The 25687-nt window shown below is 46.0% G+C and overlaps 1 protein-coding gene across 1 annotated transcript; it reads left to right on the top strand.

The window, feature by feature from the left end:
* Positions 1-2883: 2883 nt before the first annotated feature.
* On the top strand, positions 2884-7091 carry LOC123149482 (lysosomal Pro-X carboxypeptidase). The gene is made up of 10 exons (XM_044569135.1): positions 2884-3419; positions 3718-3898; positions 4040-4173; positions 4913-5025; positions 5681-5804; positions 5974-6129; positions 6228-6380; positions 6491-6570; positions 6687-6736; positions 6822-7091. The coding sequence occupies exons 1-10, from the start codon at positions 2964-2966 to the stop codon at positions 6950-6952; spliced, it is 1578 nt and encodes a 525-aa protein (XP_044425070.1). The 5' UTR covers positions 2884-2963; the 3' UTR covers positions 6953-7091.
* Positions 7092-25687: the final 18596 nt, after the last annotated feature.

Raw genomic sequence — 25687 nt, forward strand, 5'->3', positions numbered from 1 at the left:
ATAAAAGGATAGGGGATCAGAAGCACCAAAGTAGTGCAGGAATAAATCTTTGGTCAAGTGGGTCATTCTGTAATCTATTCCAGTGTGTGAGACAACAATTAGCACTGTAGCAGTTACAAAACCATTCAGTGTGGGATTATGCTCATGTCGGATTATGAAAGATGATTAGGGGGAAGTAGTCAGATTGTAATTCTAACAATAACAGAGGAAGAAATGTCATGGTTAGTGTACATTGTAGCAGCAAAGTACATAATGTCAGTGGAGGATATATATGCAACATGAATCAGGTTCAGGCCATTTAACCTTTGCATGTCGTCGCAAATGGAAACCTGTTATATCCACATTCAGTAGAGTTTGTATAGGGTTGTATAGTTAGCTACACAAGCTCGTTCATGTAGGAAATTGTTTTTAGAACAGTACCTGCTAGCTTATATACTTGATTATTGATTGAACAAATAAGCAAGCACGTATCTGAAAAATCTAGAGGATTTGCTAAAGAATTATTTCTGCTAGCATATCATATTTATTGATGTTTGACTGAGTGAATATTTTGTTTGCACGTGTGTTTAACTAAAAGGGTGCATGATAAGGCAAGAGGCGACAATGCTATCTCAGGATCAGAGAGCACATTCTTAAGTTCAGGAAAAAGAATTAGAGACAGTTTGCATGTCTGCGCTTGAGCTACAGGAGTTCCTCCCCCTCAACAGAATAAATGAGGTTAATAAATTCAGGTGCTCCCGTGCTGGTAGTGCGGGTTGATTCGGAGCAATGCCAGGGGGCTCTTTGCAAAATGCGACACGCTGACCGGGTGCGCACCCACGCGTCCACATGGCAGGCTCTGATTCGCCAGGACTAAATTTGCACATCTTGAGCAAGTTCAGGGACTGGGTAGGGTCAAATTTCAAGTTCTAGGACTCCTGATGCTTTTAACTCTTGTTGCTGGTTCACACACGGAGAGCATATTTAGATGTGATGGCAGACCACCATCACCACGGCGTGTGGCGATGGGGCGCCTCTGGTGTTTTCACGATTGGACAGTGCCGAAACAGTGGAGGGGAGGGGCCCAATCGCCAGTGTCGATCGATGAGACGATAGCACGCGAGGTTCAACAGGGACAAGCACTTTCTTGCACCCCACCAGCTTTGCTCCTGCCACGGCACCGTTTGCTTCGTTTTCCGCCAAAGACTTGCGCCGGCGGCGACGGCCGCGTCGTGTCTCGCGCGCACGCACGCGTTGCGGACCATACGACGGCGACGCGGCCGGTCAGGTTCGGATCAGCCACCTTGTGTTGTGTGGCCGGCGAGAGAATGCCGGCGTTGCGTGGTGGAATGCTCTCGAGTCGCTGTGGCTGGTCAACAGATTTTTCGCCCCGTTTATTAATACAGAAAACAACACACCGAAGTACACGATCTAACAATACAATATAAGTAAGCAAGCAGCCCATCTAAAAGAATATCAAAACATACACAAAAGATTAGAACTTGTTTAACACTTCGCCTAGACCCGACCGAGGACGTCTGAGCAAGCGTTGCCGCTGCCGAATCCGAGCATGGAGACAAGGATTTTCACCCGGAGCACTCACACATGAATGGGATCCATGATAACGTCTTGAGGAAAAGGACATCCACGTGGGTTGCTGACGGCGGTGCCAAGAGCGAAGCTTTCGCTCGAAAACTCGCTTGCACCATCAGGAGGCGTCCCGGTCGCCACCGTAATGAGATACAACATTGCCACACTGTTGTCCACATCAGATTTAGGCACTGCCGAAGAAGGCCAGAGCCGCCCGCACAACCAAGTGGTGTAGTGACCACCTCCACCACGAAGCCTTCAATTGTGTAGCCTGCTATCCGAGGTCGTCACCTTGGCATCCTCAGACGAACTGGCCACCGACATCATAACACGCGACCGCCACCCCAACCACTCAACGACACACCACCTTGACTGGACAGAGAGGAATGAGAACACGCGTGAGGGGTTATCAACCCTCGACAGGGGACAAAGTCCAACCCCTGCACTAGTAGCCAACACACGTCGCTAGCCAACTGCAAGCTCGAGAGGGGGAGGGGGGCAGGTGCGTCACCCCAACCTGCACCACCCCGCCGCCACGTGCCCGCGGGAGGAGATCGTCATTGTCAACGCGACGCCACCAAGAAGGCACCACCGGCACAACGCCGTTGCCTCCCCCAGCCAGAGGCCATGGAGGAAGCCGCCAATCGCAGCCCTAGCCTCCTCGTAACCCGGACCATCCATCAGCAAGATCTAGACCCTACCCTCTTAGACACGCTCCATCCACCGCCACGGCCATGCCACCCGCTCCGCCAGCTGACTCCCATGGTCCACGCCGCCCGCAGCCCACAGCCCAGAGCACACGACGGGCCATCGGCGCCAGATCAGGCCGGGGCAGTCTCGCACACCACCACCTGATGAAGAGGGCCTCACGGCCGCTGCACCATGCCAGCAGAGGTGGCGTTAGGGGTATTCTTGGATCTTCATGTGAATACCCATAATTTTTACAAAACAGTGTTGTTTTGGCAAAACAGTGACAATTTTTAAAAAACAACAATGATTTTGAATACACATGAATACGCGAAAGCAAATTCCTGGAGCCGCCGCTGCATGCCAGAGCTCGAGAGCGCCACCACCGCGCACGCTCGCCGTCGCGCCGCTGGGCCCCGCGGCAGCCCCGCAAAGCTGTTCCACGCCAGCCATCGAACGAGGTAGCGCATTCATGAACTTGCTGTCAGATTTGGCACGTCTCGCGTCGGCGTCGCCGGGTAAAACCATCTGGGTCCGTCCAGTGCACCCATGCCCGACAATGCGAGCCAGAGACTAGTCTACTCCTTCAATGTACTAATTCAATGCGGCGCACGACCGTCTCACGCACGCACCCGCGCCTTCTTATTCTTAAACCACGCCACACCACACGAGCGCGAGCGAGCTGCAGAGTGGGTCGACGGGCAAACATGGCCGCCTCTTCCTCGCTCCTCGCCGTCGTCCCGGCGCTCCTCCTCCTCCTCCTCATCGCGCCAGCGCCGGCAGCAGCAGCGAGCCCCTCCAAGCGCGCCACCCACCAGCCCCCTCCTTTCCCCGCACGAGCTTCTCCCCTGCATCAGCGGGCGGCAAGCTCGAGCGGCAGGTACGCCGCCTCCGCCGCGGCAGCGACGGACAACGGCACGGCGAAGCCGTTCACGGCTCACTACTTCCAGCAGGAGCTGGACCACTTCACCTTCACGCCCAACGCCTCCGGCCTCTTCTCCCACAAGTACCTCCTCAACGACACCTTCTGGCGGCGGAAGCCCACCGCCGGCCCGCTGTTCGTGTACATGGGCAACGAGGGCGACATCGAGTGGTTCGCCACCAACACCGGCTTCATGTTCGACATCGCGCCCGAGTTCGGCGCCCTCCTCGTCTTCATCGAGGTACCCTGCTTTTTACCTCCTTCGTCATGCCTGATATTCTAAAGCTAACCATCATGTCATCGGCGACCGTGCCTTGGTCCAAAATTTTGGTCGACGTGTTGATTCGCTCGAGGCTTAAAAAAGCACCGAAAAATCCAAAGGCGATTGCGTTAGCTGCACACAAGACACCATTTTCGCTGTTGTTTTAGCATTGGTAGTTAAGCTTAATTAACGCTACTAATCAGTTTTACTACTTAACAGTAACTAACACTACTGTTCGACTTTTACGTTTGATGAAATTTGTGTGGGTGCTGTGCAGCATCGTTTCTACGGGGAGTCGAAGCCGTTCGGGAACGACTCGTACAAGTCGGCCGACACGCTGGGCTACCTGACGTCCACGCAGGCGCTGGCCGACTTCGCCGTCCTCATCACCAGCCTCAAGCATAACCTCTCCGCCGTCGACGCCCCGGTCGTCGTCTTCGGCGGCTCCTACGGCGGCAGTAAGTCCCTCTCCAACTAATGTGTTTTGTGCCTATTATATTCGTCCGCGCGACGTGCGGCTAGAACTGACGCTGTCATGTGGATCTTCCAAAAACAAAGTAAATAATATTGTTCTTGTGGTTGTTGACCGTTGTTTCTAGTGCTGGCATCATGGTTCAGGCTCAAGTACCCCCACGTCGCCATGGGAGCTCTGGCGTCCTCTGCACCCATCCTGCAGTTCGAGGACATCACCCCGTGGTCTAGCTTCTACGACGCCGTCTCGCAGGACTTCAAGGTACAGTACTACTACTTCAATTAATTACCACTGCTCTAAAAAAAGTGGGTCAAATAATTTCTGGTCGGATGGCCCACTGTCACGGTCAAATTATTGGTCTTGACTCTTGAGAACGCACGGCAGATTGACATGGACGTACTACGTCTGCTGCAGAGTGGTCGACGGTGTCTGCTCTGAGTTATTAGTAGTACTGAATTTCACTTGGTGTCGTCTGGTAGCATGTCTCTCTTTCCTGTAGTGTTATCAGTACCCTAGCGGCACCTTAATGGCTTTCAGTTGCGGGTTATGAATTGGTGATGGCGCTTTTCTTCACCAGCATGGAGTTTAATGAATGTGTTTCAATAGAATCTTTCAAGAAAAAAATTGAAGTGCGTGACTGAGATGGCACCGGCCAGCCAGTGATGTGGATGTCTTGGTGAGGTCTTGATTATGAGTTCATTGGCTAAGTTGATTAGCTTGATTGCGACGCTCAACCGTGCCGAAGGGCTATCAATAGGCGGTTGCGAATAAGGTCCTCAATTTTCCAAAAATATATGCAAATTGATGTATTTTGTGCATTATCGATAACCGATGACGCGGCTCAGTAGAGACGAGATACAACAAGGAATGGGAATAATGACATGTTGCTAGTGACATCTTTGTCTAGTTGATGGTTGATTAGTCCTTCTCCCAAGCTGAAGTTTCCAAGAAAGATACAGCTGCTTATTTTCCTGACTGTAACATCCAACTAATTTTGCAGTCCGAGAGCCTGAATTGCTTCAGTGTCATCAAGGCGGTCTGGGATGTGCTTGATGACAGGGGATCCAGCGACACAGGCCTCTTGGAGCTCAGCAAAACATTCAGGGCCTGCAAGTAAGCTTTATCCAACACACCACCAACTCTCAATCATAACATACAAGGATATTCTTCCTTCCTTTTTCCTTTACTGAAAACTGCTGGGGACAGGTCAAAAAAGAAAAGTGCTGGGGAGACCCCATGTTAAATATATCGCCGTCTCTCTCCATCCAAAAAGGTCTTGAGTTCAAGACCCTGCGTTGTATTAAAAAAAAGATTCCGCGACCTACATCAATCCAACGTCGAAGGACTAAAATATCCTAGATGTGAGGGCGAGTGCTGAAATATATTGTCCGCCTCTCTCCATCAGTTCGGACTTTTGGAGCAACTGGCTTAAGCATGAATTCAATACCCCATTCATTAATATAGGGAGAAAAACATGGGATTAAGACCGCAAGTATTGTTTTCTTTGTGTGAAGTGTAAGTAAAGCAAACAAATAGTCAAACCTTGTAGGCAGGAAATACATGAAAAAAGATGACTTGCAGGCTTAGAGAATGTATATTAAGTCCAAAAGATAGATTTGCTACTGACATAGACACTCAGCTCAGCTGCATACATGACTGGACATGAAAACCTCATCTTGACAAGATTGCCAGTGTGGTGAACTAATGAAGAGCGCCGTATTTGAATGAATGGATGATGACTGACGTTGTGTTATCCCTCAACTTTTAGGACCGTGCGCTTCCCTAGTTCGCTGTCCAACTGGCTATGGACCGCATTCACATACACAGCCATGGTGGACTATCCAACTCCAGCCAATTTCATGATGAATCTGCCTGCTTACCCTGTCAAGGAGGTTAGCCACTTGTAACCCAATTTACATCCCTTACTCTTGCCTGCATTACATCAAGTGAATGGACAAAGAAACAAGAGTTTCGGAGTTACTAAACTGAGTCATGCAAAAAGAGGACCTGTTTTTTTTTTCCTCCTCTGCTAAGCATGTAATTCCCCTGACATTTCTGCAGATGTGCAAGATCATTGATTCTTTTCCCGCGGGTGCAGACGTCGTCGAAAAAGCTTTCGCAGCGGCGAGTCTGTACTACAATTACACAGGCGACCAGAAATGCTTCCAGGTAGAGGGTGGGGATGACCCCCATGGCCTCAGCGGCTGGGGCTGGCAGGTAAAATCCTGACTGACAGTGACATACATGTAGTTTACTGATAACACTCCAAGACTGAAGTTCGTATGTGTTTGTTTCCTGAAACAACTTATGTGCAGGCTTGCACAGAGATGGTCATGCCAATGACGGTGTCGAATGAGAGCATGTTTCCGCCATCCGGCTTCAGCTACGAAGAGAAGTCCGAGGGCTGCTTTGCCAGCTATGAGGTTCGCCCGAGGATGAACTGGATCACTACTGAATATGGTGGCCATGTAAGTTTATTTCAGATTTTTTTTAGTGTTTACATATGGACCGTCAGTAGCAACAATTGGTGGGTGGCATGTGCTCACCTGGTGCTACTGAATTGCACAATCCACTGCAGAAAATTGACAAAGTTCTCAAGAAGTTTGGGAGCAACATCATCTTCTCCAACGGGATGCGAGACCCGTGGAGTCGAGGGGGGTAAGAGTAAAAGATTTCACTATCTGAATTATTCAGTTGATTGTTTCAACCATTCAGGTATTTTTTTTTACCATAGTAAACAATACTAATATTCTTTCTTTTCAAAATGCTATCAGGGTTCTCAAGAACATATCATCCAGCATCATTGCTCTTGTCACAGAGAAAGGTAAACATGAAGTTGCAGAAAATATGCAAGGTCAAAAGTATTCTGAACTTACTAACGCATGACTACTTGTGGTGGTGCTGTTCAGGGGCCCATCATTTGGACTTCAGATCTGCAACCAAGGATGACCCAGACTGGGTTGTAGAACAAAGGAGACAGGAAGTTGAGATCATACATGGATGGATAGATCAGTATAACAAGTACATTGCACAGATGTAGCAGTAAGAAGGTGCCATTGATTTCACAGTTGAGGAAAATAAATATGTGGCCACTTGCAAAAAATATAAGGATTTGCCTTTCTTTTACAGGGCAATGGGTGCAAAAATTAAAATAACATATCAGTGCAATTGCAATTCAATAACTTGTCACTCAATACCAGAAATTCTAAAACTTATGCGAATAATGAATGCAAAGCTTCTCTTTGCTCTGAAACTGTTGCGATGAATATTGAACTCGGGGGCATACATGTATTTGTCCCCACAGAAAATTTAATTGCACAATTTTGACATGCGCCCTGTCTATGACGCGTGGGTCCAAACCAACAATCATAGACAGGGGAAATGTGTTCTACTTTGCAGGGAATATCCCATGGAAAGAAGCAATATTGCATATCATAGCACCTTTGTTCTTCGCAATAAATATAATATTTCTTATGATCCCTAGAAAAGAGCACCAATTTAAAAGAAGTGCTGCTATGCATACGATGCTATGGGTCCGATTTTTTGTAAGACAATGAAGATCGAGCCATCTTTGCATTGGAGTAAACTGGTAAACTGTAGCATGACAATTGAATAGTCATCGTTCTATGATCGTATTAATAAGTATCATACTCGCAGGTGATGTTTGTCGAAGCTTGCAACCCTGCTTCTAACTAGACTACCACAATTTTCACAATTTCGCGGTTACAATCTGCAAGATCAACAGCCGGCGAACACATATGCAGAAACATCTCTCGCGAAATTCGTGAAGGGGGTGCTTGGTTAGACATAATTTATGACTTTTTGGTTTTTGGCTTATAAGCCAAAAAAACCTATTTGTGTGCTTTTTTCTTTCGCTTTTAGCTTTATATATTATGTGCTTTTTGGCATATAAGCTAAATTCAAAAGCCAAAAGTAAGCCTAACCAAACACCCTCGAAAGCATCATCTCCAGAGAATTCCTGCAGTGAGAAACTTGATTTGGATACATCTGACCAGCTCAACAAATTCACTATGCCAAGCCTGAAAAGTCTAGAGATAGTGTCAAATCACCATAAAGAAGACAAAAGTAAAATGAACTAGCATTTTGCGGTGAAAGAATGAGACAAGTTCTTGCGTCATTGCGCATGTTGAAAATAATATCATCCATTGTGAAGGCATTGAGTTGATCATTAAGACCTCCTTGATAACCTATGCTGTTTTGCATAGGGAGGATGTCATTTGCATCCCGGTCATTAAGCAGGTAAGTTGTTGTGACAATACTATCTGGCCGAAGGTGGGACAATGCAAAACTGGTACTCCCAAGATTAACCATCCGAGCCGGCGCCAATGAAGCACTACCAGTACCAGGTGCAAAGTTCTCATTCAACATCATCCCTGTCGAGCTTCCATGGCTTGCCATGTTTGAATGGCCCCACTGGCTCATTTAAGCCCCCACTGTTGTAGTGTGCATTCGACATCCCTGCATTGCTTACTATGTGGAATGGTGCCATCCGCTTACTGAAGTCTTCCATTGATGTAGCAATGTGATATCCCACAAGTGTAGGGGTCAATTGTAGACCTTTTCGATAAGTAAGAGGGTTGAACCCAATGATAAGCACAAGGAATTGGTGAGCAGAAAATTGTTTGGATTTACTGCAAGTACTAAAAAAATGTGGCCATGTTCTATTTTGTTGTTGGAGAGTTGCAAGAATAACTAGCAATACAATTAAAATAATATAACTTGTGGCATGATCATTAATTGTGCTAGGACAAGCATGTAGTGTTTCTTATGTGGACTAAAAAGTTCTGGCAAGAATACCGCACAATTTCTAATTCTATAGTGATTTACATTTATTACGTTTGCTTGGTCACTATTGTGGGGATAGAGCCTATGCCTACATGTTGCAAAACCATTGACTAACACATACTCATGATTGTCTCAGCAAGAATCCACAACTACTAAGAGAAATTAAGACATAAGCCCAACCATAGCCTTCTTCTCTAGGGTCCCTATTCGCCCCTCATGTTATTATCAAGGGTATAGTAAAAGTGTGAGAAAAAACATGGTGTCCTCTCCCAACTCTCCTCCCACCTCACACCCCAACAATGGCACACTCTGATATAGGCTAATGGAGGGCCTCCTTCACTGGGATTTCTCCCTCGGCCTCGCGGTCACGGCTCAGGTACGTCAACAATTCGGTTCTATGGTTCACTTTCCCCCCCTCTGGATCAATGAAATAATTCTTCTTAGTTGTTTCTTTATCCTTGGCTTCCTTCACTATCATGGTTGTTTCGGTTGGAACCGCACTAAATGTCGCGTTGTTGGTTCTCCAATCCATTTGGACTTAATGTACATCATTTGGGGGATGCAATTACCAATTTTTCATGGCTTCCAATCGAGATGGTCATTTTATCTATGGTCTTAAGGACCGGATTTGGCTTGACTTTGTCTGCCACTTCCAACTGTTCTGATCGAAATTCTAGGATTACTCAATGGTTGATGATTTGTGGCATTCAGATAACATCACTACTGCAGGATGCTGTTAACGCGACACTACGATCAGAGACCCTTTGACGAAACTGTGTGCAATGCAATAATCGCAAACGGTGGTGTAAAAAACCCGTCAAAAAAGGTGCAAAATGTTTGCCACGGAGGATGCATCAAACACGATTCAGATATTAGTTGCGTGTGCGATGCAGGGCCCATGGTTCAGTTCAATTAACTGTTTGTAATGAGGAGGAACAAAAGAAATGGGCAGCCAGATGAAGGTGTCTGCGATATACAACATACGGTTCACTCGGATGAACTGTTTGTGATTAGGCAACACAAAAAAAACGGCCAGCCAGATCATGGTGTGTGCGATATACGACATGCGGTTTACTTGGATGAATTGTTTGCACTGAGACAAGAGAACATAAACGGTTCAATATATCAAGATGTGTGTGATATGCGGCAAACAAATATGTAATTAGAAATATGTGCGAAGACCGATAATAACATAGACGATTGATTCTAATAAGACATATGTGATATGCTCTGTCTACACAACATCTATTGGCCATTGGGGGACGGGCGGTCATCTGGATACGCCATAAGCATGCGAAAAGGCATCCTATATCAGCAAGGACTAGCTGTTCCGCCAGTATCTCATGTAAGAGAACTCTCAAGTTATGTGTGCTCAGGCTGGAGCAGCCATCAGATGGACTGGATAGGAAGTTGTGTTAATGTTAAATTAACTGATAGGATGGGTCATATTTGTCAAATTAAATGACTGATATGACCCATCCCATGAGTTAATTTAATCTCGAGGTCCTTGTATTTAACACATGTTAAAGAAGATCTACCGCATTACTATTTGACAATGTGCGACACGTAGCATACAGTTGATCCATCCGACCTGTTTGTGACGGAATAAGCCGTGTGTGTTGTGGGAAAACGCTTGCTAGTATTCAACCGTTTGCGATTAATGAATTCATCACCGATGGGTTCCCTAGTGTGGTCCGTGTTCATCTGATCATCATCTACTTCTTGTGCTAGCGTGATGTTCCTTCTATGCTAAGTTTCCATTACTTAATGTCATTTTATGAACACGCCACCGTCTCCTACCATTTCCTCACCTGTTTCCCGCCATCCAGCGATATTGCGCATAAACCTAGGCGGCGTGTGACGCACGGAGGCGACAAGCGCAGCCTGTAGCACATCCACCTTTTCTAAGCATGCTAACCCACCAAAGCTTCACCTCTGCCATCCACCTCGTCGACGAGTAAAACGAGTAGGCGCCACGACCCGTTGAGGCCGAGGCGCTCCCCGGCAGCTCGATGGATGACGCCGTGATGCGCGTCATCGCCAGGGTTGAGCATACCTTTGGCGCATGGCGCTTGAGCGCCGCGGATCACGATAGACATCTCAACGCTGACAGGCTACAGCTCGCCACACAACATGATCGATGGCGTGCCGCAGAGCAAGCTAGGCGTGTCCGCACCGGATAGGCTGCGGTTCACCGCACGGCGAGACCGTTGGAGTGCCGCAAAGCGAGAGGCGCGGCGCGCCGCACAACAAGAGTGGATCCATCGGTGCTTGCCTGCTATCGACGCGGCATCACAGCTGGGTACACATCCCATCAGTACCCCCATTCCTCGCCAGGAGTTGGCAGAGGCCCTCAACGCCATACTTGCACTAGAGGCCGGCCGCGCCATACTTGCACCGGACGCCCGCCTTGCCGTTCGCATGGGTTGCGCCGTTCGCCTTGTCCGCGGCCCGCTAGATGCCAACGCGCTAATCCATAGGCTCGACCGCCTCCTTGGCCCAGGTGTTCACTTGGGCATAGTAGAGGAACATGGCCGTCGCATCCTCGAGCTGGTGATCTCCGATGAAATAGCTAACTTGGAGCTCGAGATCGCGCTCCAGATGTACCGCGAGCGTGTCGACCTCTTGGACGAACGCCTGCACGAGTTTAGGCAGAGCCAAGAGGTACCGTAGGCAAGGGCTGCTGGTCATGGTCTCATCGATGCGTTTTATTTTGTTGAGTCGTTTCAACGTGGATAGCTATGTATTCATTGCAATCATAGTATTGCTTAGTTTATTCCTCTGTTCAATGTGTGTACTCTATTTTCCGTTCTTATATGTTCAGTTTCAATGTGTGTATATACGCTTTTCATTCTGTATATATGGATGATAATAGCTAGATTTAAATTAGTATACAAAAATAGATAGAAAATGAAATTCATAATATATATATATATATATATATATATATATATATATATATATATATATATATTAATTGTTCATTAGTTCATCACAGAATATATATAATATCATCACATATATGTAATGATACTTAACTACTAGGTACAATGCATAAAATTGAAAATGAACAATACTAAAACTAATAATCCCTCCTAGGGCCAGTATTCCGGCAGCCCCTCGCCAGCAGCTCCCTGGTGCACGGTGTCTTCCCAGTGCGGAGGCAGTACCCGCCTCCTCCGCCTCGCAGCGCTTGACGTACCGATCCGCCTCTTCCCGGCGGACGCGCACGAACGATCTTGCCAATTCATTGGGCGTCCACCGGAGCTCCTCGTCGGTGGCACGCTGGAGCTTATCGGCCCACCTCCACACAGCGACGAGGCGCCCAGCGCCTATGACCTTCCTCGCTAAGTACCTGTCTTCATACACCTCCTCGGCACAAAGACGCGCCCACCCCCAAAGCTCGGCCGCCTCCTTTTTCCAGGCGGCATCACGGGCTTCACATGCCGCCTTGTACCTGGCTTCCTTCTCCGCCATCTCCTTCTTGAACGCCACTTGTCTGGCTTTCTCAGCCAATGGCAGTGACTTCCACAGACAAAGATTGTATTGGCCCCAAAACCAACCCAAAGTTGGGGGGTCCGGCGCAACCTCGTCCGGCGGCGCGTAGGGGTCCTCGTCGCTGCTATTCGAGTGAGCATCCTCGGGGGGCGGTGTCTCCTCATCGGCGCGTGGGCAGACCAGCGGCGCCATGGCAGACATTTGAGAGAGAGAGGGCGAGTGAGGGGAGGATGTAGCAGGCGGGGCGACGTGAGCAAGGTAGTTTTTATTGGCGGCCGGAATCTAGATCGACGAGGACAGTACACACGCTGGTCGCCAGAATTTACGAGTACTGTAGTTTGAATAAACATGATTCTTGCAGCAAAATCCGTGTGTGAAAATAATAGCCAAAATCCGTGTGTGAACATAATAGCTGACAGTTTCCAATGCAGAACCGTCTCTGATTAATGATCCCCGCCACTCACCTACCAAACCTCGAGCCGCCAGATAGAGTGCCAATCGTGTGGGGGCCGGTTGTCTTGCCAGATATTTACATTTTCTTTTTTGAACACAAGATATTTACATCGTCTGATGATTTTTTTAACTTGTACACAAGTACATAAAAATATGATTTTTCAAACCGTTATGGTTACGCGTTGCATGTAGATGTAGTATAAATTTGAATTACGGTGATTAAATGCTAGAAAATCACTTAAATGTCTTTAAAAGGTCAAATGACCCCTAAAATTTTCCAATTTTTCACATGACAGTTGTATTAGTGCATGTTAAACGTAGAAAAAAATTTGAAGGCCGTAATAGGAAGCTATCTCCCGTTCGTCATCAAACATGCATTGTTCCCTCTCGGAACCACGGATCTTTTAGTAAGTTGCTCCGGTTTGTAAGGGGTGTGTGTGTCCAAACTTTCGTCAAACATACCAATTTTTTTACCACATCATCTTGGTGGCATGACATTACATCAAGTAAGGTTTCAGGTTTTTCTGATCATTTTATAATTTTTTGGAATTAAAATGCCATGGCACTCCATGCATGTACCCATGCCGTGAGACCAATATGTTTGAAAATTCCTTCTAATTTACTGCACATGTAATTAACTCGCACATAAGTACACAAATATGATTTTTCAAACCGTTTTGGTTAGGCGTTGCATGTAGATGTAGTTCAAATTTGAATTACGGTCATTAAATGGCTAGAAAATCACTTAAATGTCTTTAAAAGGTCAAATGTGTTGGGGAACGTAGCAGAATTTTAAAATTTTCTACGCATCACCAAGATCAATCTATGGAGTCATCTAGCAACGAGGGAGAGGGGAGTGCATCTACATACCTTGTAGATCGCGAGCGGAAGCGTTCAAGAGAACGGGGTTGATGGAGTCGTACTCGTCGTGATTCAAATCACCGATGACCTAGCGCCGAACGGACGGCACCTCCGTGTTCAACACACGTATGGTTGGGAAGACGTCTCCTCCAACTTGATCCAGCAAGGGGAAAGGAGAGGTTGATGGAGATCCAGCAGCACGACGGCGTGGTGGTGGAAGCAACGGTGCTCCCGGCAGGGCTTCGCCAAGCTCAGGGAGAGGGAGAATTGTCACGGGAGGGAGAGGGAGGCGCCAGGGGCTAGGGTGCGGCTGCCCTCCCTCCCCCCACTATATATAGGACACCTGGGGGGGGGGGTGCACCGGCTCTAGGAGATGGGACCTCCAAGGGGGGCGGCGGCCAAGGGGTGGAGTGCCCCTCAAGCCAAGTGGGGCGCCCCCCACCCCTAGGGTTTCCAACCCTAGGCGCAGGGTGAGGCCCATGGGGGCGCACCAGCGCACTAGGGGCTGGTTCCCCTCCCACTTCAGCCCATGGGGCCCTCCGGGATAGGTGGCCCACCCGTTGGACCCCCGGGACCCTTCCGGTGGTCCCGGTACAATACCGATTACCCCCGAAACTTTCCCGATGGCCGAAACTTGACATCCTATATATAAATCTTCACCTTCGGACCATTCCGGAACTCCTTGTGACGTCCGGGATCTCATCCGGGACTCCGAACAACTTTCGGGTTACCGTATACTAATATCTCAACAACCCTAGCGTCACCGAACCTTAAGTGTGTAGACCCTACGGGTTCGGGAGACACGCAGACATGACCGAGACGACTCTACGGTCAATAACCAATAGCGGGATCTGGATACCCATGTTGGCTCCCATATGCTCCTCGATGATCTCATCAGATGAACCACGATGTCGAGGATTCAATCAATCCCGTATACAATTCCCTTTGTCAATCGGTACGTTACTTGCCTGAGACTCGATCGTCGGTATCCCAATACCTCGTTCAATCTCGTTGCCGGCAAGTCACTTTACTCGTACCATAATGCATGATCCTGTGATCAACTACTTGGTCACATTGAGCTCATTATGATGATGCATTACCGAGTGGGCCCAGAGATACCTCTCCGTCATACGGAGTGACAAATCCCAGTCTCGATTCGTGCCAACCCAACAGACACTTTCGGAGATACCCGCAGTGCACCTTTATAGTCACCCAGTTACGTTGTGACGTTTGGCACACCCAAAGCACTCCTACGGTATCCGGGAGTTGCACAATCTCATGGTCTAAGGAAATGATACTTGACATTCGGAAAAGCTATAGCAAACGAACTACACGATCTTTGAGCTATGCTTAGGATTGGGTCTTGTCCATCACATCATTCTCCTAATAATGTGATCTCGTTATCAATGACATCCAATGTCCATAGTCAGGAAACCATGACTATCTTTTGATCAACGAGCTAGTGACCTAGAGGCTCACTAGGGACGTGTTGTGGTATATATATATATATTCACACATGTATTACGGTTTCCGGATAACACAATTATAGCATGAACAATAGACAATTATTATTAACAAAGAAATATAATAATAACCATTTTATTATTGCCTCTAGGGCATATTTCCAACAGTCTCCCACTTGCACTAGAGTCAATAGTCTAGTTACTTTGTGATGAATCGAACACCCATGCTGTTCTGGTGTTGATCATGTTTTGCTCTAGGGAGAGGTTTAGTCAACGGATCTGCCACATTCAGGTCCGTATGTACTTTACAAATATCTATGTCTCCTTTTTGAACACTTTCACGAATGGAGTTGAAGCGACGCTTGATATGCCTGGTCTTCCTGTGAAACCTAGGCTCCTTGGCAAGGGCAATAGCTCCAGTGTTGTCACAGAAGAGAGTCATCGGGCCCGACGCATTGGGTATGACCCCTAGGTCGGTAATGAACTCCTTCACCCAGATTGCCTCTTGTGCTGCCTCCGAGGCTGCCATGTACTCCGCTTCACATGTAGATCCCGCCATAACACTTTGCTTGCAACTGCACCAGCTTACAGCCCCACCATTCAAAATATACATGTATCCGGTTTGTGACTTAGAGTCATCCAGCTCTGTGTCGAAGCTAGCATCGACGTAACCCTTTACAACAAGCTCTTCGTCACCTCCATAAATGAGAAACATATCCTTAGTCCTCTTCAGGTACTTTAGGATATTCTTGACCGCTGTCCAGTGTTCCATGCTGGGATTACTTTGGTACCTTCCTACCAAACTTACGGCAAGGTTTACATCAGGTCTAGTACACAGCATAGCATACATGATAGACCCTATGGCCGAGGCATAGGGGACGACACTCATCTTTTCTCTATCTTCTGCCGTGGTCGGGCATTGAGCTGTGCTCAATCTCGTACCTTGCAATACAGGCAAGAACCCCTTCTTTGACTGATCCATATTGAACTTCTTCAATATCTTGTCAAGGTATGTACTCTGTGAAAGACCAATGAGGTGTCTCAATCTATCTTTATAGATCTTGATGCCTAATATGTAAGCAGCTTCTCCAAGATCCTTCATTGAAAAACACTTGTTCAAGTAGGCCTTTATGCTTTCCAAGAATTCTATATCATTTCCCATCAACAGTATGTCATCCACATACAATATGAGAAATGCTATAGAGCTCCCACTCACTTTCTTGTAAATGCAGGCTTCTCCATAAGTCTGCGTAAACCCAAACGCTTTGATCATCTCATCAAAACGAATGTTCCAACTCTGAGATGCTTGCACCAGCTCATAGATCGAGCGTTGGAGCTTGGACACCTTGTCAGCATTCTTAGGATCGACAAAACCTTCCGGCTGCATCCTATACAATTCTTCCTTAAGGAAACCATTAAGGAATGCCGTTTTGACGTCCATTTTCCATATCTCATAATCATAGAATGCGGAAATTGCTAACATGATTCAGACGGACTTCAGCTTCGCTACGGGTGAGAAAGTCTCATCGTAGTCAACCCCTTGAACTTGTCGATAACCCTTAGCGACAACCCGAGCTTTATAGATGGTTACATTACCATCCGCGTCTGTCTTCTTCTTAAAGATCCATTTATTTTCTATGGCTCGCCGGTCATCGGGCAAGTCAGTCAAAGTCCATACTTCGTTTTCGTACATGGATCCTATCTCGGATTTCATGGCTTCCAGCCATTTGTCGGAATCTGGGCCCGCCATCGCTTCCTCATAGTTCGAAGGTTCACCATTGTCTAACAACATGATTTCCAGGACAGGGTTGCCGTACCACTCTGGTGCAGAACATGTCCTGGTGGACCTACGAAGTTTAGTAGCAACTTGATCTGAAGTTTCATGATCATCATCATTAACTTCCTCTCTAGTCGGTGCAGGCACCTCAGGAACATTTTCCTGAGTCGCGCCACTTACCGGTTCAAGAGGCAATACTTCATCAAGTTCTACTTTCCTCCCACTTACTTCTTTCAAGAGAAACTCTTTCTCTAGAAAGGATCCATTCTTGGCAACGAAGATCTTGCCTTCGGATCTGAGGTAGAAGGTATACCCAATAGTTTATTTAGGGTATCCTATGAAGACACATTTTTCCGACTTGGGTTCGAGCTTTTCAGGTTGAAGTTTCTTGACATAAGCATCGCATCCCCAAACTTTTAGAAACGACAGCTTAGGTTTCTTCCCAAACCATAATTCATACGGTGTCGTCTCAACGGATTTCGACGGAGCCCTATTTAAAGTGAATGCGGCAGTCTCTAAAGCATAGCCCCAAAATGACAACGGTAGATCGGTAAGAGACATCATAGATCGCACCATATCCAATAGAGCGCGATAACGATGTTCGGACACACCGTTACGCTGAGGTGTTCCAGGCGGCGTGAGTTGTGAAACTATTCCACATTTCCTTAAGTGCGTGTCAAATTCGTGACTCAAGTATTCTCCCCCACGATCTGATCGCAAGAACTTGATTTTCCTGTCATGTTGATTCTCCACCTCACTTTGAAATTCCTTGAACTTTTCAAAGGTCTCAGACTTGTGTTTCATTAAGTAGACATACCCATATCTACTCAAGTCATCAGTGAGGGTGAGAACATAATGATAGCCACCGCGAGCCTCAACACTCATTGGACCAAACACATCAGTATGTATGATTTCTAATAAGTTGGTTGCTCGCTCCATTGTTCCTAAGAATGGAGTCTTGGTCATTTTACCCATGAGGCATGGTTCGCACGTGTCAAATGATTCGTAATCAAGAGACTCCAAAAGTCCATCTGCATGGAGCTTCTTCAAGCGTTTGACACCTATGTGACCAAGGCGGCAGTGCCACAAGTATGTGGGACTATCATTATCAACCTTACATATTTTGGTATTCACACTATGAATATGTGTAACATTACGCTCGAGATTCATTAAGAATAAACCATTCACCAGCGGAGCATGACCATAAAACATATCTCTCATATAAATAGAACAACCATTATTCTCGGATTTAAATGAGTAGCCATCTTGAATTAAACGAGATCCTGATACAATGTTCATGCTCAAAACTGGCACTAAATAACAATTATTGAGATTTAAAACTAATCCCGTAGGTAAATGTAGAGGTAGTGTGCCGACGGCGATCACATCGACCTTGGAACCACTCCCGACGCGCATCGTCACCTCGTCCTTCGCCAGTCTCCGCTTATTCCGCAGCTCCTGCTTTGAGTTACAAATGTGAGCAACCGCACCGGTATCAAATACCCAGGAGATACTACGAGCACTGGTAAGGTACACATCAATTACATGTATATCACATATACCTTTAGTGTTGCCGGCCTTCTTGTCCGCTAAGTATTTGAGGCAGTTCCGCTTCCAGTGACAACTTCCCTTGCAATAAAAACACTTTGTCTCAGGCTTGGGTCCATTGTTTGACTTCTTCCCGGCAGCTTGCTTACCGGGCGCGGAAACTCCCTTGCCGTCCTTCTTGAAGTTCTTTTTACCCTTGCCTTTCTTGAACTTAGTGGTTTTATTCACCATCAACACTTGATGTTCCTTTTTGATTTCCACCTCCGCTGATTTCAGCATTGAATATACCTCAGGAATGGTCTTTTCCATCCCCTGCATATTGAAGTTCATCACAAAGCTCTTGTAGCTCGGTGGAAGCGGCTGAAGGATTCTGTCAATGACTGCGTCATCCGGGAGATTAACTCCCAGCTGAGTCAAGTGGTTATGCAACCTAGACATTTTGAGTATGTGCTCACTGACAGAACTATTTTCCTCCATCCTACAACTGAAGAACTTGTCGAAGACTTCATATCTCTCGACCCGGGCATGAGCTTGGAAAACCATTTTCAGCTCTTCGAACATCTCATATGCTCCGTGTCGCTCAAAACGCTTTTGGAGCCCCGGTTCTAAGCTGTAAAGCGTGCCGCACTGAACGAGGGAGTAATCATCAGCACGTGACTGCCAACCGTTCATAACTTCTTGGTTCTCTGGGATGGGTGCGTCACCTAGAGGTGCTTCTAGGACATAATCTTTCTTGGCAGCTATGAGGATGATCCTCAGGTTCCGGACCCAGTCCGTATAGTTGCTGCCATCATCTTTCAGCTTGGTTTTCTCTAGGAACGCGTTGAAGTTGAGGGCAACATTAGCGTGGGCCATTTGATCTACAAGACATAGTGTAAAGATTTTAGACTAAGTTCATGATAATTAAGTTCATCTAATCAAATTATTCAATGAACTCCCACTCAAATAGACATCCCTCTAGTCATCTAAGTGAAACATGATCCGAGTCAACTAGGCCGTGTCCGATCATCACGTGAGACGGACTAGTCAACATCGGTGAACATCTTCATGTTGACCGTATCTTCTATACGACTCATGCTCGCCCTTTCGGTCTTCTGTGTTCCGAGGCCATGTCTGTACATGCTAGGCTCGTCAAGTCAACCTAAGTGTATTGCGTGTGTAAATCTGGCTTACACCCGTTGTATTCGAACGTTAGAATCTATCACACCCGATCATCATGTGGTGCTTCGAAACAACGAACCTTCGCAACGGTGCACAGTTAGGGGGAACACTTTTTTGAAATTATTACGAGGGATCATCTTATTTAAGCTACCGTCGTTCTAAGGAAATAAGATGCAAAACATGATAAACATCACATGCAATCAAATAGTGACATGATATGGCCAATATCATTTGCTCCTTTTGATCTCCATCTTCGGGGCTCCATGATCATCGTTGTCACCTGGCATGACACCATGATCTCCATCATCGTGTCTTCTTGAAGTTGTCTCGTCATCTATTACTTCTACTACTATGGCTAACGCTTTAGCAATAAAGTAAAGTAATTACATGACGTTTATGTTGACACGCAGGTCATAAATAAATTAAGACAACTCCTATGGCTCCTGCCGGTTGTCATACTCATCGACATGCAAGTCGTGATTCCTATTACAAGAACATGATCAATCTCATACATCACATATATCATTCATCACATCCTTTTGGCCATATCACATCACATGACACATGTTGCAAAAACAAGTTAGACGTCCTCTAATTGTTGTTGCAAGTTTTTACGTGGCTGCTATAGGTTTCTAGCAAGAACGTTTCTTACCTACGCCAAAACCACAACGTGATATGCCAATTTCTATTTACCCTTCATAAGGACCCTTTTCATCGAATCCGATCCGACTAAAGTGGGAGAGACAGACACCCGCTAGCCACCTTATGCAACTAGTGCATGTCAATCGGTGGAACCAGTCTCACGTAAGCGTACGTATAAGGTCGGTCCAGGCCGCTTCATCCCACGATGCCGCCGAATCAAGATAAGACTAGTAACAGCAAGTAAATTGACAATATCGACGCCCACAACTGCTTTGTGTTCTACTCGTGCATAGAAACTATGCATAGACCTAGCTCATGATGCCACTGTTGGGGAACGTAGCAGAATTTTAAAATTTTCTACGCATCACCAAGATCAATATATGGAGTCATCTAGCAACGAGGGAGAGGGGAGTGCATCTACATACCCTTGTAGATCACGAGCGGAAGCGTTCAAGAGATCGGGGTTGATGGAGTCGTACTCGTCGTGATCCAAATCACTGATGACCTAGCGCCGAACGGATGACACCTCCGCGTTGAACACACATACGGTTGGGAATACGTCTCCTCCAACTTGATCCAGCAAGGGGGAAGGAGAGGTTGATGGAGATCCAGCACCACGACGGCGTGGTGGTGGAAGCAACGGTGATCTCGACAGGGCTTCGCCAAGCTCAAGGAGAGGGAGAAGTGTCACGGGAGGGAGAGGGAGGCGCCAGGGGCTTGGGTGCGGCTACCCTCCCTTCCCTCACTATATATAGGACCCCTAGGGGGGCGCCGGCCCTAGGAGATGGGATCTCCAAGGGGGGCGGCGGCCAAGGGGGGTGGAGTGCCCCCCAAGCCAAGTGGGGCGCCCCCACCCCTATGGTTTCCAACCCTAGGCGCAGGGGGAGGCCCATGGGGGGCGCACCAGCCCACTAGGGGCTGGTTCCCCTCCCACTTCAGCCCATGGGGCCCTACGGGATAGGTGGCCCCACCCGGTGGACTCCCGGGACCCTTCCGGTGGTCCCGGTACAATACCGATTACCCCCGAAACTTTCCCGATGGCCGAAACTTGACATCCTATATATAAATCTTCACCTCCGGACCATTCCAGAACTCCTCGTGATGTCTGGGATCTCATCCGGGACTCCGAACAACTTTCGGGTTACCATATACTAATATCTCAACAACTCTAGCGTCACCGAACCTTAAGTGTGTAGACCCTACGGGTTCGGGAGACACGCAGACATGACCAAGACGACTCTCCGGTCAATAACCAACAACGGGATCTGGATACCCATGTTGGCTCCCACATGCTCCTCGATGATCTCATCAGATGAACCACGATGTCAAGGATTCAATCAATCCCGTATACAATTCCCTTTGTCAATCGGTACATTACTTGCCCGAGACTTGATCGTCGGTATCCCAATACCTCGTTCAATCTCGTTGCCGGCAAGTCACTTTACTCGTACCGTAATGCATGATCCTGTGATCAACTACTTGGTCACATTGAGCTCATTATGATGATGCATTACCGAGTGGGCCCAGAGATACCTCTCCGTCATACGGAGTGACAAATCCCAGTCTCGATTCGTGCCAACCCAACAAACACTTTTGGAGATACCCGTAGTGCACCTTTATAGTCACCCAGTTACGTTGTGACGTTTGGCACACCCAAAGCACTCCTACGGTATCCGGGAGTTGCACAATCTCATGGTCTAAGGAAATGATACTTGACATTCGGAAAAGCTATAGCAAACGAACTACACGATCTTTGAGCTATGCTTAGGATTGGGTCTTGTCCATCACATCATTCTCCTAATGATGTGATCTCGTTATCAATGACATCCAATGTCCATAGTCAGGAAACCATGACTATCTTTTGATCAACGAGCTAGTCAACTAGAGGCTCACTAGGGACGTGTTGTGGTCTATATATATTCACACATGTATTATGATTTCCGGATAACACAATTATAGCATGAACAATAGACAATTATCATGAACAAAGAAATATAATAATAACCATTTTATTATTGCCTCTAGGGCATATTTCCAAGAGTCTCCCACTTGCACTAGAGTCAATAGTCTAGTTACATTGTGATGAATCGAACACCCATGCTGTTCTGGTGTTGATCATGTTTTGCTCTAGGGAGAGGTTTAGTCAACGGCTCTGCCACATTCAGGTCCGTATGTACTTTACAAATATCTATGTCTCCTTTTTGAACACTTTCACGAATGGAGTTGAAGCGATGCTTGACATGCCTGGTCTTCCTGTGAAACCTGGGCTCCTTGGCAAGGGCAATAGCTCCAGTATTGTCACAGAAGAGAGTCATCGGGCCCGACGCATTGGGTATGACTCCTAGGTCGGTAATGAACTCCTTCACCCAGATTGCCTCTTGTGCTGCCTCCGAGGCTGCCATGTACTCCGCTTCACATGTAGATCCCGCCAGAACGCTTTGCTTGCAACTGCACCAGCTTACAGCCCCACCATTCAAAATATACACGTATCCGGTTTGTGACTTAGAGTCATCCAGATCTGTGTCAAAGCTAGCATCGACGTAACCCTTTACGACGAGCTCTTCGTCACCTTCATAAACGAGAAACATATCCTTAGTCCTCTTCAGGTACTTCAGGATATTCTTGACCGCTGTCCAGTGTTCCATGCCGGGATTACTTTGGTACCTTCCTACCAAACTTACGGCAAGGTTTACATCAGGTCTGGTACACAGCATAGCATACATGATAGACCCTATGGCCGAGGCATTGGGGACGACACTCATCTTTTCTCTATCTTCTGCCGTGGTCAGGCATTGAGCCGTGCTCAATCTCGTACCTTGCAATACAGGCAAGAACCCCTTCTTTGACTGATCCATATTGAACTTCTTCAATATCTTGTCAAGGTACGTACTCTGTGAAAGACCAATGAGGCGTCTCGATCTATCTCTATAGATCTTGATGCCTAATATGGAAGCAGCTTCTCCAAGATCCTTCATTGAAAAACACTTGTTCAATCTCGTTGCCGGCTAGTCACTTTACTCGTACCGTAATGCATGATCCTGTGATCAACTACTTGGTCACATTGAGCTCATTATGATGATGCAGTACCGAGTGGGCCCAGAGATACCTCTCCGTCATACGGAGTGACAAATCCCAGTCTCAATTCGTGCCAACCCAACAGACACTTTTGGAGATACCCGTAGTGCACCTTTATAGTCACCCAGTTACATTGTGATGTTTGGCACACCCAAAGCACTCCTACGGTATCCGGGAGTTGCACAATCTCATGGTCTAAGGAAATGATACTTGACATTCGGAAAAGCTATAGCAAACGAACTACACGATCTTTGAGCTATGCTTAGGATTGGGTCTTGTCCATCACATCATTCTCCTAATGATGTGATCTCGTTATCAATGACATCCAATGTCCATAGTCAGGAAACCATGACTATCTTTTGATCAACGAGCTAGTCAACTAGAGGCTCACTAGGGACGTGTTGTGGTCTATATATATTCACACATGTATTACGATTCCCGGAAAACACAATTATAGCATGAACAATAGACAATTATCATGAACAAAGAAATATAATAATAACCATTTTATTATTGCCTCTAGGGCATATTTCCAACAAAATGATCCCTAGAAATTTCCAAAATTTCATATTACAATTGTAGCAGTGCACGTTACACATAGAAAAAAATGAAGGCCGTAAGAGGAAGCTATCTCCCGTTCCCATCAAACATGCATTGTTCCCTCTCGGAACCATGAGCCTTCTAGTGAGTTGCTCCGGTTTGTGAGGGACGTGTGTCTAAATTTTTGTCAAACAGGCCAATTTTTACCACAACATCTTGGTGGTATGACATTACATCAAGCAAGGTTTGATGTGTTTCTGTTTTTTTTCAATTTTTTTGGAATTAAAATGCCATGTTACTCCATGTATCATATGCATGTGTCCATGTCGTGAGACAAATATGTTTGAAATTTCTTCTAATTTACTGCACATGGAATTAACTCACACACAAGTACACAAATATGATTTTTAAACCGTTATGGTTAGCCGTTTCATGTAGATGTAGTTCAAATTTGAATTACGGTCATTAAATGGCTAGAAAATCATTTAAATATCTTTAAAAGGTCAAATGACCCCTGGAATTTTTCAAAATCTCACATTACAGTTGTAGTAATGCATGTTAGACGTATAAAAGATTAAAAGCCGTAAGAGGAAGCTATCTCCCGTTCGTCATCAAACATGCATTGTTCCCTCTCGGAACCACGATCCTTATAGTGAGTTGCTCCGGTTTGTGAGGGGTGTGTGTCCAAACTTTCGTCAAACATGCCAATCTTTACCACATCATCTTGGTGGCATGACATTACATCAAGCAAGATTTTATGTGTTTCTGATATTTTTTAAATTTTTTGGAATTAAAATGCCATGTCACTCCATGCATACATATGCATATGTCCATGCCGTGAAACAAATATGTTTGCAAATTCCTTCTAATTTACTACACATGGAATTAACTCGCATACAACTATAGAAATACGATTTTTCAAACCATTTTGGTTAGGCATTGCATGTAGATGTAGTTCAAATTTGAATTACGGTCATTAAATGGCTAGAAAATCACTTCAATGTCTTTAAAAGGTCAGCTGACCCCTAGAATATTCTAAAATTTGACATTACAGTTGTAATAGTGCATGTTAGACGTAGAAACCAATTGAAGGCCGTAAGAGGAAGCTATCTCCCGTTCGTCATCAAACATGCATTGTTCCCTTTCGGAACCACGATCCTTCTAGTGAGTTGCTTCGGTTTGTGAGGGGTATGTGTCCAAAATTTCGTCAAACATGCCAATTTTTTTACCACATCATCTTGGAGGGATGACATTACATCGACCAAGGTTTCATGTGTTTCTGATTTTTTTTATTTTTTGGAATTAAAATGCCATGTCACTCCATGCATCCATATGTATGTGTCCATGTCGTGAGACAAATATGTTTGAAATTTCTTCTAATTTACTGCACATGGAATTAACTCGCACAGAAGTACACAAATATGATTTTTCAAACAAACCGTTATGGTTAGCCGTTTCATGTAGATGTAGTTTAAATTTGAATTACGGTCATTAAATGGCTAAAAAATCACTTAAATATCTTTAAAAGGTCAAATGACCCCTATAATTTTCCAAATTTTCACATTACAGTTGTAGTAGTGCACGTTACACGTAGAAAAAAATTGAAGGCCGTAAGAGGAAGCTATATATCTCCCGTTCATCATCAAACATGCATTGTTCCCTCTCAGAACACGAGCCTTCTAGTGAGTTGCTCCGGTTTGTGAGGTGTTTGTCCAAACTTTCGTCAAAAATGCCAAATTTTTTACCACATCATCTTGGTGGCATGACATTACATCAACCAAGGTTTTATGTGTTTCTGATGTTTTTTTAATGTTTTAGAATTAAAATGCCATGTCACTCCATGCATACATATGCATGTGTTCATGTCGTGAGACAAATATGTTTGAAAATTCTTCTAATTTACTACACATGAAATTAACTCGCACACAAGTACAGAAATATGATTTTTCAA

The sequence above is a fragment of the Triticum aestivum genome, chromosome 7A, assembly GCF_018294505.1.
Source record: "Triticum aestivum cultivar Chinese Spring chromosome 7A, IWGSC CS RefSeq v2.1, whole genome shotgun sequence".
Lineage (NCBI taxonomy): Eukaryota > Viridiplantae > Streptophyta > Magnoliopsida > Poales > Poaceae > Triticum > Triticum aestivum.